We start from the raw sequence: 15659 nt of genomic DNA on the forward strand, positions 1-15659 counted from the left end.
AACCAGGCAAGGGGTGTGGTTCAGCTGAGAGGTCTGGGAACATCTGGGGTTGAGTGCCAGGGCTGGGACAACCATGAGAGGGAAATGTTCTAAGAGCATCAGGCCTGGGTGAGAGCCCTGGATCATCAGCACAAATGAACACCCAAACTTAGCCGATGGTGGAGTTATGAAGAAAGTCAAAGAGCTGGCCTCTGCATGACTGCGAAGCAGACAAAATTGGTTTTGATGACCATGAAGTGCTTCTTCCCACTAAACCTTAGGGGCACTTGGTTTGCTGCCATAGGCTATTCAAGGCTTCAGTCTGGTAGTGGGTTAGGCTTCAGTCTGGGGGTGGGTTAGGCTTAAAGAGGTGACATCCAGTGTATGGTTTTACCAGTCAACTCCAGCAGTGATTCAAGTATGCATTTTTTTTGTTTTGTTTTGTTTTTGGGCCACACCTGGCAGTGCTCAGGGATTACTCCTGGCTGTCTGTTCAGAAATAGCTCCTGGCAGGCACGGGGGACCATATGAGACAGCAGGATTCGAACCAACCGCCTTTGGTCCTGGATCGGCTGCTTGCAAGGCAAACACTGCTGTGCTATCTCTCCGGGCCCATGCATGCATTTCTTATACAGTACCAAAGTCTGTAAAGTCACCCTGCCTAACGTCGTAAGAGGTTGATTTAATAATAGTAAAGCTCTCTTTCTTTAAGAAGATTCTGGGGCAATAATAGCCAGAGAGGTAGCTAAAGGGGTGGAGCACATGCTCAATACCCTGAATCTTGAGCCCTGGCCCCACATGGTCCCTGTTTCCAGCACTACCAGTATAATCCTAGTGGCTCTGAGCATCACTAAGGAGATGGCTATTTAGAAAACCAGGACTGGAGAGGTTACAAGGGTTAGGGTGCTTGCTGTGCCTGAAGCTGACCTGGTTCTAGCCATAACATCTCATAGCATCCCCTGAGCACAGAGCCAGGAATAATCTTTAAGCACTGCTGGGTGTGTCTGTCCAAATAAACAACAACCAACACCCTGCCCCCCAAAAGGCACCATAGCAGTCTTACCCAGAAGAATGGCTTTTAATTATTTCAGCAGTGAGGGCTGGAGAGCATGTTTTGCATGTGGTAGGTTCAAGTTGGAAATCTTGTACCACATGGTCCCCCAAGCATGGTCAGAAGCAACCCTGAGTACAGAGCCAACAGTATTCTGAGGACCACTGTGTGTGGCCCCCATACAAAACTCTCCAAAAGTGAGATAGGGGAGAATAGTACAGTGGTTGGGACACATGTTAGGAATAAACTGGAAGTGGGTTTGATTTCTTGCACCATCTCTTAAGTTTCATTGCCTGGTATAGCTCTGGAAGCCCCAAGGACTGCTGTAGTGGCCAGGGCACTGCTAAATCTGTATTTCCAGGTCATTGCCTTACAAGACCGTCCAGGTTGACTGAGAATCACTGGGAGAGGTCCCACAGCCTTCCAAGCACCACTTGGGGCTGAAAATAACGTGAACAAAAGTATTTCAGGAGCAGCAGGGGATGTGCTGGGGTGGAGGAAGGTGTTAGAGTGCTGTCAGAGATATTCAAATCCTAATTTGTGTGTATCTTACCTATGAGCCTGACTAACTGGATTCTATTAAGTACTCCTGACAGGCACCACAGAACCATTGAGACTGAGCCTCTGCTGCCCATTCCCAAGAATAAGCATCACCTGATGTCCTCTTCCATCTTTGACAGATATTTTGATAAGTGGCTGTCAGTGAGCTGATGACCAAGGCAGCATACTCCCCAGCCCTCTGCATGACAAGCAGAGTGATTTGAATTTCCTTATGGCCTCACTGGGATAAACTTGCCTGTGGACACTGTCTGAGAGTGCCTAGGGCTGTTGTTCCAGAGCTAGTGCAAGGCAGGGAGCTCTGATAGGGAAGAACTTGGAAGTAAATCAGATTCTGACCCATGGGCCAAATCCCCTTCCCCGCCCCATCCCCAAAGACTCTGTATACTTTCTGAAATAAGGTGCCACCAATTTTAAGTGGGGTGGGAAAGGAAAGTCCCCCGAACTTCACATTTCAGTGTTCATGAATAAAAAGATATTGGAATCCAGCCATGCTCATTGGGTGAAACATGGTTTCTGGAGGCTTTTATGCTAACTGAGGTGGGTTTCAGAGTTGCAGCAGAGACCTGCGTGACTCTCCTGCTAGGCCTATAAAATTTATCATTCTGCCCTTGATAGAAAAAGTGTTAGGGAAGAGATACTGAAAGGAAATCCACCACCTTATCCTTAAAACATTAAACCAGAGGCAGACCCAGAGCACCACAGAAGGGGTGATGGAGAAAGTGGCAGGAAGAAGTGCAGGAATGTATCCTAAAAAGGTCCCTCCTGACAAGTGGCCAGAAGGTGCGTCTCCCCCACCCACCCACCCACCCACACACACACAGCCCTAACTGACCAGGCCCACAGTGTTGAATAAAACGCCTGTGAAGGTTGGAAGTTCATTCAGAATGCGAAGATACTGAAGCTTTGCCTGAGTCGAGGAGCCCTGTGGAAACAACATAGCCAGAAGTATGAGAAGCCCAAGTTACATCAGAAAGCAAACCTGTGTGTTTAGGAAGTAAATTCGGCATCTGGGACACAGACGCTACTTGGAGAAGTCAGCAGATCACACTGTGGGAATGTGGGGAAGACTGAGTGGGAGGGAGTACAAAGACGATGTTGCCTCAACTCCTTCAAACCTCTATTAGTAAGAACCTTCTAGAACTTCAATTTAATCACATTAGCTTTCTGTTTTAACTCTTTCACTGGTTCCTGAGGCCCAGAGGATGAAGCATGGAGTACCATGCCTGGAAGCAGCATGAAAAAACTCAAGGCCCTTCAACTCTTTTGTTTGCACCTCTCCTCAGGCATGTGTATTGCACTCTGTCATTCTTGTTTCTTTTCACATACCATGTTCTTTCCGAATCCTGAATGGTTCTTCCAGATTGGCAGTCTTTCTATCCTCCAACTCCTATAAGCAAAATCCTGTCTCTTTCTAGACTCAGTTCTGGCATCCATTACATGGACTGTGGCCTTTTACACTACCCTTAGGCTGTGTGGGTTGTCAATTCATGGTACAACCATGGTGTCCTCACCTTTCATACAGGGTTGAAATTGGCTATGACTTCCCGGCTCTTCTAGGCATAGATCTGAGGGCAGAGAACAGGCCCTATTCCTCTTTGCATCATCCAGCCTGAGTGCTGGAGGGGGCCTCAAAAATGTTGGCTAAGGAGATGATAGGGAGCTGGTATTTTCTCCACTGGGATGAAAACAATCTGATTATGTGTGTTTATGTATGCACAAGCAAGAGAGAAAGGGCTTAAGTCTCTGGGGAAATTTGCATCTTCAAACAGAAGGGAGTTGGTGATGCCAAAAGTCTGGTATGGGCGGAATATGTGGGGGCGATTGTGTCCTGTGTCTACAGCTGCAGGCAGATTCTAAAGTCTCTTGCTGCTCTCCTGCCTCCTTGGCCCGAAGCCTAGGCAGGCTAAGAGCCTCTCCAGCCCAGAGGGGGTGTGCAGGGCTGGAGAAGAGTAAGGGAGCAGAACTCTTGAGAGGGCAAAGAAAGGCACAAGAGTTCTGAAGGTGAAGGAGAGCAAAGTAAGGGCCTGAGTCAGCAGCATGTCACCCAGTAATCCATAATCTAGGTTTGACCTAATCCCTCTAATTTGGGTTTTTATCTCCTAGCATCCTCCCTCCAGAAGTGATGACTCCAAAGGTTAATTAACTTGGTGACAGAGCAGAAAACCTGGGCCTCTCCAGAGTCTAGTGGTTTTCATACAGCAGGTTCTTTTACTAAATAGGTGAAGGATTCAATGGGATAATTTCTTCTTCTATATTTTGGTCCTTTTGCTTAAGGACCCTAGTCTTGTTCAGTGATTGACTCTTCAGCTGACCTAGGGAAGTTTCCGGCTTAGGGAAAACCTTTCCCTATAATCATTCCTCTATAATACTCTTTTGAGTTGCATGTATAACTGAATCAAGAACAATGGGCAGAAGTCCCCCAGAAGACTAGAATTCTGAGAAATCATGGAAAAGTCATCCTCCCCCACCGGGTGACCACTGGCTATGAACATTGAACTGTTGGTCTACCTTGGTGCCACTGGAGGGATGCGTTTGGTGGGCCTTCAATTGTTGAGAGAGAGATTTCCGGAAGTTCTTCTCCTTGATGCCCTGCAGGAGGGAGGGCGGAAGAAAGGGTTCCAGGCCCCATTCCTTCCTAAAAACAAAAGGGAATTCAGAAACTAATGAGAACTACAAAGTGGGACAGAGCAAAGATGATGAGACAGAAATTGAATCTGAGAGGTAGAGATGGAGGAATAAAGCCTGATAGAAGGACCAAGAAGGAGGGAGCCAGGAAAGGAACATTGGCTACAGTTGCCCCGTTGGAGCTGAAACTCCAAGGCATCATGGTCTACCTTCCTCTAGTGAGGAGCTGAAGTTTTTACAACCACCCCACCTACATTCTTTTTCTTTCACCCCTGCCTACATTCTTTTTTTTTAAAGAGAAGTAAGCAGAGAAGGGGAGAAGGGAAGGGGATGGAAGGAGGTAGGAAGGAAGGAAGGAAGGAAGGAAGGAAGGGAGGGAGGGAGGGAGGGAGGGAGGGAGGGAGGGAGGGAGGGAGGGAGGGAGGAAGGAAGGAAGGAAGGAAGGAAGGAAGGAAGGAAGGAAGGAAGGAAGGAAGGAAGGAAGGAAGGAAGGAAGGAAGGAAGGAAGGAACGAACCGGCTCCAAGGGCGAGCTGACGAGGCTGCGAGAACGAGCCGCCGCCGCTGTCCGCTCCCCGGTCTCCCTGCCTACATTCTTAAAAAGTTGTGCACAAAAAAAAATTGTGCGCAGCTCAAGCACAAGCTTTTTCCTACGTTGTTCCTTGTCCTGACCTCAGCCTCGCTCCCATCCTCAAGGACCCAGGCACAACTCACTCCACGTTCTTGAGTGAGATCCTCTGGCTAGGTCGAGTAGCAGAGACAGTAATATAGATGTGGAGGGCAGCAAGGCTCAGAAGCATTTCCGGCTTGGGATCCATTCCAAAGCGTTCTCGGATAACATCATTCCGACTCTGTAAGAGAGGGCAGTCCAAATGCATCGGTTAAATAAAATAATAAATCAAAACAATTTTGGTTTCAGGTCATACCTGGCTGTGCACCTTGCTCTTTGCTCAGGGATCATTCCTGGAAGGTTCAAAAAACCTTCTGCGATACCAAAGATTAAACTCAAGGTTGGTTGCATGTAAGAGAAGTTCTCTGCTGATGTACTATCACTCGGGCACTCAAAAAACTGTTAAAGGTGATGGAGCAACTGACCATCTATATGCAAAAACAAATATCAAAATAACCAGAGGGGAAAAATTACTTGTGCAATAAACAAAAGTTAACTATAAAAAAGGTCATAGATCTAAATGTGCAACCTAAGGAATAAAACTTTTAGAACAGAAAAAAACGTATTTGGGACTTAAGGTTAGACAAATGTTTCTTAGATACACCCAAAACATAGTTTATAAAAGAATTTACTTATGGGGCCGGAGAGATAGCATGGAGGTTAAACATTTGCCTTGCATGCAGAAGGACGTTGGTTCGAATCCCGGCATCCCACATGGTCCCCGCAGCCTGCCAGGAGTGATTTCTGAGTGTAGAGCCAGGAGGAACCCCTGTGCGCTGCCGGGTGTGACCAAAAAATTTACTTATATATCAAGTGAGATAGGGCAGCAGGTAGGATGCTTTATTTGCATGTGCTTGATTTGGGTTCTATCATCAGCACCACATATGGTCCCCCAAACCTCATCAGGCATAACGTTATCTCTGAGGGCAAAGCAGAAGTAAGCCCTGAGCACTGCAAGATATGGCCAGAAAACCAAAATCAAATACCAAAATAACTTGGACTTCATAAAAAGCTAAGCTTTTGTTTTGTGAAAGATACTTCCAAAAACTCATAAGCAGAAATCCCAATTACAAAGTGGGTAAAAGATTTTAATATATACTTTACCAAAAAATATATATTGACAAATAAGTACATAAAATGCTCAATGTTATTAATCACCAGGAAATGTAAATAAAATCACAATGATGGGGCCGGGCGGTGGCGCTAAAGGTAAGGTGTCTGCCTTGCCAGCGCTAGCCTAGGACGGACCACGGTTCGATCCCCCGGTGTCCCATATGGTCCCCCAAGCCAGGAGCGACTTCTGAGCGCATAGCCAGGAGTAACCCCTGAGCGTCAAATGGGTGTGGCCCAAAAAACCAAAAAAAAAAAAAAACCAAAAAAAAATAAATAAAATCACAATGATATACCATTACATAATATTTATGACTACATAAATTATATTGACAATGCCAAATGTTGATTACTTTGTACAGAAACTGGAACTCTATATATAGCTAGTGAGAATATAGTTAATTTGTAAAAAAAAACAGTATTGGGGTTTTTCTAAAGATATTAAAGAATTACTTTAGCTAATTTCTTAAAACAACCCAAATGCCTATTTCTAAATAATTTTAGGGGCCGGAGCAATAGCACAGTGGGTAGGGCATTTGCTTTGCACACAGCCAACATTTTATCCCTGGCATCCATTTGGTCCCCTGAGCCTGCCAAGAGTGATTTCTGAGCACAGATTCAGGAGTCACCCCTCAGCACACTGCTGGATGTGACTCAAAAACAAACAAACAAAAGCAATTTTGGTACACCCATACTGTGGAAAACAAATAAAAAGAATAAATGGATTACCATGATAATACTAATTAGTAATATGATAGTAAAAATTATAGTTGCTAAGGAAAGATACAAATAAATGTATTGTGAATGTAATTACAAAATGTCAACCATTATATCATACATCTAAAACTAAAATTATGGCATATATCATTTATACTACAATTTACAAAATAGGACAATAATGTCACTATAGCAACATGGATAGGTCTCAAAACCATTATGCTGAGTGTAAAAACCCAGATTAAAATAAGTATACTTCCTGTTTCATTTTGTTTATATGAAAGACTAAACTAGAATATGTAAATTAATCTATCATGACAGGTTAATTAATGTTTGCCTGGCACGGGAAATTTTTGTTTCCTTTTTTTGTTGTTTGTTTTGGCCCAAGGAAACTTTTGGAGTATTGTGCAGGTTTACTTCTTAGTTATGCTTTTGTTTCCATGGATATAAACCTATGTCAAAATTTACCAAACTGTAAAGTTTTGTATCCACCAGCCTTCAATAAACCTTTTCATTTTTTTTTTGTTTGGTGGTGGTGGGTGGTGGTGGGTGGTGATGGTGGAGTGGTGGTGGTGGGACAATAAAGCTTTTCAACATTAAAGAAAAGGAATATAGTTGAAGCCCATATTGCCACAAAGGGAAGAAAGAGTGTGATACGGTCTGTCACCAAATTGAAAATGTTTAAACCAAGATGAGTCTCAGAAATCTGAAAAAAGAAATTTAGAGTAAAAATGAAAACTAGGCTTATATGAGTCATAGAAGATTCACAATTTACTGACCCGTAGAGGACTAGTAAAGAAATTGAGAGTGAATAGGGATAAGGACTTGCATGTGGCTTACCCTGGTTTGATCCTTGGTGCTACATTTGGTCCCCTAAACACACCAGGATTGCACCTGGACACAGATACCCTCCGAACTCCAAAGGAGGTAAAACATTACATTTTCAAAGCTTTCCAGATAATTCTCTTTTTCACATTATTTTTTTTTATTCTTTAAATTAGGAAGCCTGTCTAGAGTACGTGTGGGGGTGGGGTGGGGAGGAGGGAGATCTGGGACACTGGTGATGGGAATGTTGCACTGGTGAAGGGGGGTGTTCTTTACATGACTGAAACCCAACTACAACCATAATTGTAATCAAAGTGCTTAAATAAAAATATTTAAAAAAAAGTGCTGGATACTGAGAAAGACGTGGCCTGGCAAAAATCACTCTATAAATCCGAAGTTGTTCCAACATGAGTGAAATCTTTTACTATAAATGCCACATTAAAAATAAAAGGAAACCATAGGATCTAACCAACAGTTCAGATGATCAAATTCAACGTTTGTAACATACTCTTGTCAATCAAGCAATACAAAAAATCTCAATTTCATCAAGAACATCGATAAAGAAACTGAAAATAAAAGTGCATGCCTTGCATGCAAAAGGATGGTGGTTCAAACCCTGGCATCCCATATAAAAATAAATTATTCACTTAGAATTATATTATTTTATATATATATATTTATTTGAAGCATTGTGATTTGCAATACTGTTGATGAGAGGGCTGCAACTTTCCAACACTACACCCTCCACCAGATCATCTGCTTTCATCTCTTTTTTAAATCAGGGCCACACCAAACAGAACTATATTACTTGTTTCAGGCTATCAAGCCTTTGTAGATTTTATAGATGCAAGTTCCTTTGTTTACATGTACTTTCTACTCCAGCTCTCTTCATGGTGAATCTCAACTTACCCTTCAAGGCTAAGATCCTCTGTGATAAATGTATTCACTGGGAGAGTGAGCAAATTGCTTGTTGGGTGTCACTATCGGCATAGCTAGTGCCCATCACAATATCTTGTTCATTTGTGCACATATCTGTCTATGAGATACAGTGGCTTGGTACAGCTCTTTGTTCACCTGAGTGCCAGCACCTTAGCATAAGGTCTGGACCAAAGAAGAGTAACCAATGAATCTTTTGGGACAAACTGAACTGGGAATTAGTTTCCTACTGGAGCTAGGCATTAAGGGCTGGTCTGCCTCTTGCTACCCAAATGCATTTATTAAACCCGGGGTTCCTGTGAGGGTAACAGTTACTGGGAAATCTGAAAATGATATACATTTCCTGAAAAGACAGGACTTTGAGGAGTGCTCAGCCTAGATCACCAGGTGAAGCTACCTAACCACAACCAATAATGGTAACAGAAAAGGAAAGGGCTTGCAGCTACCTTCAGGTTGAAAATTGACATAGGAATTGCACTGTGATGGCAGAACAGCCTACCTACATTTTTGCCCATAGGTCTGTCTGTGTTGCCCTAAGCCAGAATTTACCTGGATGTACAAGTACTCAAAAGCAGCAGGATCCCGACGCAGCAACTCCACAGGGTCTTTGGGAAAGAAGCTTATTCGGAAGAGGCATTTCATTCCATGATAGTGTGTACGTTGAACCACCTAAATACCAGGGAGTAGAAGGAAAAGAGGTGGCATTAGTGGCTGGAGGGTAGAAGCTAGTTCGGTGGCTCTTCAAAATAGGACTGGGTGCAGAGCAAGGGGTCTGTTTCCTACAGTTACAATAGGCTTGTTTCCTATTGTTTCTAGAGAAAAGTGAGGAGGACCCCATTGTTATTTCCTCTTTAAACCCAAAGGGATTAGAATTTTCAAATCACTTACACAGGACATGGCCTTTACCAATTGGGCAAAAGATCCAAGACACGAGGGAAGAAGAGAGGGCTCCTGGAATTTCCTGACTCATATCTGCTGATAACAAAAACCGACTGCCTTGCAGAGGGGTGCAACCTTAAGTGAAGTGAGCTGGAAGATTTCAACCCCCCCACAAACAGAGTTCAAACAATTTGGCATGGTAAGGCTAAAGCTGGCTTGGGTAATGAGGTTACATTTTATAACTAATCATTGCTTTGCCTGTTGTGGATGTTTGAGATTTTTCCATAACAAAACAATTTAAAAATGACCCTTGAAACAGAAAACTAATTGGATTCAAAAGAGACTTGGAGGGGCAGGGAGGCACTCATTAAGGTCTTCTTTGCCCAAAGCCCTCACAAATTGCCTTTCATAGGCGAGAACCTGTACATTTCTGCACTGCATTCCATGGAGAGCAAAACAAGAAATTCTCTTTCTTCAAATAGCTTCTTATTTAAGTACTCTCTGGGTTTTGGGTGATTGTTACACTTCCATCCTGGCATTTCTTTCCAAGCCTTTTCTCCAACTCCTTTCTTCTCTTTCAGGAAACAGTGATGCCCCTTACCCCAATGACCCCTTCATTGGTGGGAAAACGATCTGCACCTTGCAAGTCAGTCTTTTCCCTATATGACCAAAGTCACCCAATCTTGGCCCCCTTTTCACAGGAAGGTCTTCTGCCAAAGTAAAATTCCTTCTCAGAGTCAGAAAGTTCTGATAAGCAGAGCTTTCAGCATCTAGGGGTGCTGCTACTATTTGTGAATCCATCTTCTGGGTGCCAGGCAGTAAACTACCACCCTACACTTTCCTACCGGTGTACCAGGCCAATCATCTCCATTTCCATCGTAGATCACCAGATAGATTATCAAAAGTCCTCTGGAGGTGGAGAGTAGAGACATCAGTTGAGAACAAAGACTCCTGGGAGCCTGCTCAACATATTATGAAATTTCCAGGAGAGCACCTTGGGTCCTCTTCTTTAGCAAGGAGACACCGTGCAGAAAGTTATGAAGTTAAGTCAAAAGAGCTACTTACATAAGCCAGGGGCTGCTTGTCCTGGAGAAGCAGGAACTTGTGGTTGTGTTCTGGTCCAGCATACTCAAGGACAAGAGCAAAATATTCAATGTACCTTAGGGAAAGACGGTCCTGTAACGTCACCATCACATCCTGTGGGAGAGAAAAGTTTTGAGAGAGAACCTTCTAGCTCTACACTACTCTGCGCACCAAACAAGGGAGACGGGGACTGAACATGAAGAAAGATGTTCCTGGAGAGAAGGCTGAGGTTGAAAAAATGGCAGACAGAGACACTGACATTTACTGGAGCCCACCATACTCTGGGCTACAGAATGAAGAAGTGACCTATGAATGTTGCTCAGAAGTCTGTGAAATACCAACAGTGCAGGGAGTGGGAGAAAGTGTTATGGCAAAATGTCATGGTCCTCCTGCCTGCCCTCCCTCCTTGCACTCAAATTATTTCCCGTGTGTTTTGTTTTATTTCTCTTATTTTACAGTCATTCAATTTACAACAACCTCCACCAATGTCAAGTTTCCCTCTCACCCTCCCTGATGCCCCAAGTACTTTCTTAAGTGTCAGGCTTCACATTAGTTCTTCCCACCTCCTAGGAGTCAATACTCAATCTCGTACACCCTTCAAGATTTCACTTAGGAGTTAACAAAAGCCGAAGCCACCACAATATGACTTAAAAGCAGACTATTTCTGGATTCAGAACCCAAGTCGAATGACTTGAATTACTGGCAAAATGTTCCATTTTGGTCGTAGCTAACTTGGAGAGACAATTTAACAACGTGAAAGATGTGTCCACGCTGAGCAATTCTGTAACACATGTTGTGTATAGTCATATGAGTACTTCTATGCTCCGTCTGCTCTGGTGTCCTACTTCTCATATTAGAGTGTCTAGAAACCAGTCTATTGGGGCTCCCCGGTGTCACTTTGGAGAGTCCTGCCAGCTGTTTGCTGGAACACCAGCATTTATCAGGCTACCGCAGGTATATTCATGGTGTCTGCATTGTTTAGCCCCCAAAACAAGAAGGAATTTGGCTTGGGGGTGAAAATCTCCTTTATAGACAGGTTTACCAATCCTACTCCTCAGTAAACATGAAAAGACATTTAGGTGTTTGAATGGTCAGTTGTAAATTGGTGGGCAATTGAGATTCTTTGTATTATCCAAGTAATCACAGAAACACCAGTTGCTGCAGGATCTCTGGCAGGGACAAATTGAGCTTTCCTTTGCATTTAGGCTGTGCTAGGATTGTGCACAGCCAAGCCAGCACTTGCCAACTGGTATTACAAGTGTTACAGTCTATGCCAGACTGTCAATTTACCCAGGTACTTCTCTGGGACAAGTGACTTGGAAGCCTGTGCAAGTTCCAAGGAAGAGCCCTAACCCTGAATTCAGGGTGAGGTCATGATCCAGGGCCTTCTGCTTCCTTAAAAGGTGGGGTTCTCTAGAAGCAACATTGGGTTGATGCTATTAAGTACAAGAATGCCTAGAGAAGCTTCTGAGGGGAAAACCAAAAGAGTGAAAACTCCTGAGTTGGTTGGTACAGAACAGCAATGGACAGATCTACTGTGGGCACATGCCAAAGAGGATGCTGACACAGATAGCCACATCAGGAGGGGGTGGACTATTTGGACACCACTCAGTGACCTAATTACATATCAAGGGCTCTTCCATAGATTGATACCTTTACTAGTTAAGAGACTACGCTTAGGTGCAAGAAAGGAGTGTGTTTTGGTCCAAAATCCCCATCAAGTTATAAACCTCTCCTACCCAAATTCTCAAACCAGCCAATATAAGATGTGAGCACAATTGGAACATTGGGAAGGGCAAGTCTTCATGCAGGACTTGTTCCTGCTTCCTGCAGGACACTTAGCATTTCTGACCTAGAGACACTAAATTCCAGAATACTTGTAATACTCAAAATCATTTGAATGGCTCCCCATTACAAGCAGACATTCCCCATAGCTATCTGTGAGGGGCAGTTTCAAACCCCGCTGAGACTCCTAGCAAAGCCAATTCTGAGAACTTCATAACTCCTCTTAGGGAACATCCAGACATGGAAAATTTTGTTCCTTATTGATTTATTATTTATTTAATTTAATAGTTTTTTGTTTTGGGACCACACCCGGCGGTGCTCAGGGGTTACTCCTGGTTATCTGCTCAGAAATAGCTCCTGGCAGGCACGGTGGACCATATGGGACGCCGGGATTCGAACCAACCACCTTAGGTCCTGGATAGGCTGCTTGTAAGGCAAACACCGCTATGCTATCCCTCCGGCCCCTCCTTTTTTATTTTTTAGGGGGTGGGGAGGGCCTAGCTTAGGTCTTCCCACCCTGATTTTGTTCTTAGGAATCATTCCCGGCAGGGCTTGGGTGACGTGATGGGGTACTGGGGATTGAACCAGAGTCACTCATGTGTAAAGAAAATGCCTTTCCCACTATGTTATCTTTCCAGCACTCTTTTTTGTATGTTTTAACTATTATTTTGCCCCAGTTTTTTTTTGTTTTTATCTCTAGACACCTGTTGCCTGAGGTGGGTTTTTAAGAAGGGGCTTTAGCTTTGAAAACTATTGGTTGTAGTACAAAATTCTTTCTTGGATATCATTCTTTTTTCTGGGGAGAATCAGAAGAGGTGACAGAGGAGATTTCTGTTCAAGAGCAGAGTTCACTTGGGTGTAAATTCTATAATTGTGTCTCTTCTCCACAGGACCAAGAGAATCACCACAAGTTTTGGGTGTTTGGTGGAGCTATTAAGAATCTCAGCCCAATAAATTCTCTTTCTGTTAAAGAAATAGTCAAAGGGGCTGTTGGAATTTTCAAATCTTAGTTCAGTGTTTAAGATCTAATGGTGAGAAACCCTGTATCTCTTGAGCCAAGGAAATTCCCTTTCTAATCTCCCCAATATTTACTGTGCCTATGCAAAAAAAAAAAAAAGAGACAAGCACAAATTAATTATTTTGTTTTTTTTTTCTTTTTTTTTAAATATTTTATTCTGGGATCATGGTTATTTTTGGTTGTTGTCTTTATTGCTGTGGTGCTTTTCTAGTGTTTTTTATATTTTTTCTGTATTGTTGTTATGCTTTTCTTCCTTTTTCCCTTTCTTCTCTTAAATTGATATTTATAGCCTCTAGAAGGACTCCTTGCATTTTTTTTACTTGTTTGATTTTTGTCCCCTTTTTTTCTTACCTTCAAACAGAGCCACATAACAAACCATCTTGTTCTGCCTCATAAATTGAGGGGGAAATATTGGAGGGTATCAAGACTAAACAGTCATATGAACATTGAGTAGAAATAAAATTGTTCAGACTTAAACACCAAATCCAAAGCCAATGACAACAGAATCGAAACCCAATCTACAACATGCGAGACACAGAGGGGACCACTTATACTGGCAGCCAGGGTGGAGAGGGAGATATGGGATGCATGCTGGGGACAGGGATAGAGGGAGGACAACATTGGTGGTGGGAATGCCCCTGATTCAATGTCACTATGTATCTAAAATATTACTGTGAAAGATTTGTAATCCACTTTGGTCAAAATAAAAAAATAAAATCATGAACAGGAAAAAAGATCTAATGTTAATTTAAAAAGCCAGGCATGGCCAAGTTAATCTCCTCAGAGATCGTTGGTTTCTGTGTGTAAACTTGTGTAGGTGTTATAGTCTCAACAGAAAATCACATTGGGCTTTATAAATGGTTTTAACGTCTTCTATACTCTTTAGCTGTGCAGTCTTGGAAGAGACAGGTTAACTTGAACACAATGCAGTCCACAAGTAGGTTGCATGTGTGTAAGCACATACCAGCACACACATGTAGCTTGCACACATGCACATGCAAATTCTCCTACCACCCTCATTCAAGAGCATGCATTTCTGCAGCCTGGTACTGACAGTAGCAGAAGCTCAAAGACAATTTTGTTTGGGGAGAAAGTAGCTCTGTGTGGACTCAGAGGAGCCTGGAGACCAGTAGCTAGGTCTGCTCCACAGAGGGTTATACTGACCAGAGGAGATGAGACTCTATGTACCTTAACAGTGGTCCGGCCATCAAATGTGAATGACTTGATCTGCCCATTTTCTAAGAAAACCTTCAGGACATTGGGGATAAGGAGAAGAGCTTCCTTCTTCATCATTTTCTGTGAACAGGAAGGAAAAGAATAGAAGAGACAGACATTTATAAAGAAGAGGGAAGGCAGAGGAAGGCATGTGAAGGGAGGGAGAGAAATGAGTAAATGAAGGAGACTGGAAACCCAAAAGATGGCATGGCAAAGAAGAGACAGTAAAAGGCAGTACAATGATAACAGTACAAGAAAACCAGGACCAAATTCTCCAAGAAGACATTGGATATGGTCAAAAGTTCACTCTTCATTCTGTGACACTGCACAGCTACACTCTGCTGTGGTTCAAAGCACTAGTTTATTTTTCTTCTTTTTTTCAAAGCACTGATTTAGAATGGTATATGATGCAAAGAGACTCCATCATGGGGCCAATGGAAGGACTCGTTAAACAGCCGGAATCCCCTGTCTGCTCTTATCTCCTGGCACCTCCCTTTCCACCAGGCCCTTCCTACATCTGGATCTCTTGCACAGTCATGTTTTTACTCTGCTATTTTTTGCCCTCGTGGAGTCATAGGATTTTGCTGACCTCAACACCACCATCTCTCCAAATCCATACTACTCTCTTTTATACCTTTGATAATTAATTCATCATTCAGGACCCAATGGCTTTCTTGCAATCACACCTTTCCAAAAGCTCTTTCCGGGTGAGTAACAATGACTTTGATTAAGAAACACCATCTTCTTAATAACTTAGCAAGAGTTCTTCTGGACTGGGCACTTTTTTAATTTTAGAGTGGAATGGCACATGTTAAGTACTCAATAATATTAATTAAATATTCATTAAATGCTCCCGTTGTTTTCTTGGAAAAGTCTTACACATATATCAAAAAGCTTAAATACAAATTCTTTAAATCCATTAGGGTAATAATGATAAATAATTGAACACTGGTTCCATGTGTTCACACCTCTCTGAGTTTTTATCAGATTTTGTTTTTGTTTTAGGGGCACACTCAGCAGTGCTCAGGGCTTATTCCTTGCTCTGATCCCAGGGATCTCTTCTTGTGGGCTAAAGGGATCATATGGACTGCCACATTGAACCTGGGTTGGTTACATGAATATACAGCACGTACCTTATCTTTCAGCAAGTGTACTATCCTAAGGTTCTTCCCTGTCATGTTTTGGAGAATGTCTTAGACAACCAAA

General features: G+C 42.9%; 1 protein-coding gene across 2 annotated transcripts in view; it reads right to left on the reverse strand.

Annotated features, from left to right (window-relative positions):
* Nucleotides 1–14668, reverse strand: part of FRMPD3 (FERM and PDZ domain containing 3) — a 58050-nt gene extending 43382 nt beyond the window's left edge. The window contains exons 1-6 of one of the 2 annotated variants that reach the window (XM_049767553.1): nucleotides 14427–14668; nucleotides 10418–10549; nucleotides 9023–9142; nucleotides 4930–5066; nucleotides 4100–4226; nucleotides 2424–2513 (exon numbers count right to left, since the gene is read on the reverse strand). In XM_049767553.1, coding sequence (XP_049623510.1) covers nucleotides 2424–2513; nucleotides 4100–4226; nucleotides 4930–5066; nucleotides 9023–9142; nucleotides 10418–10549; nucleotides 14427–14531 — 711 coding nt within the window. In that variant the 5' untranslated portion in view covers nucleotides 14532–14668. The remainder of the gene's footprint in view (nucleotides 1–2423; nucleotides 2514–4099; nucleotides 4227–4929; nucleotides 5067–9022; nucleotides 9143–10417; nucleotides 10550–14426) is intronic. The other variant, XM_049767554.1, reaches the window with a different exon arrangement.
* Nucleotides 14669–15659: the final 991 nt, after the last annotated feature.

This window comes from Suncus etruscus, chromosome X (assembly GCF_024139225.1).
Source record: "Suncus etruscus isolate mSunEtr1 chromosome X, mSunEtr1.pri.cur, whole genome shotgun sequence".
NCBI classification, from domain to species: Eukaryota; Metazoa; Chordata; class Mammalia; order Eulipotyphla; family Soricidae; genus Suncus; species Suncus etruscus.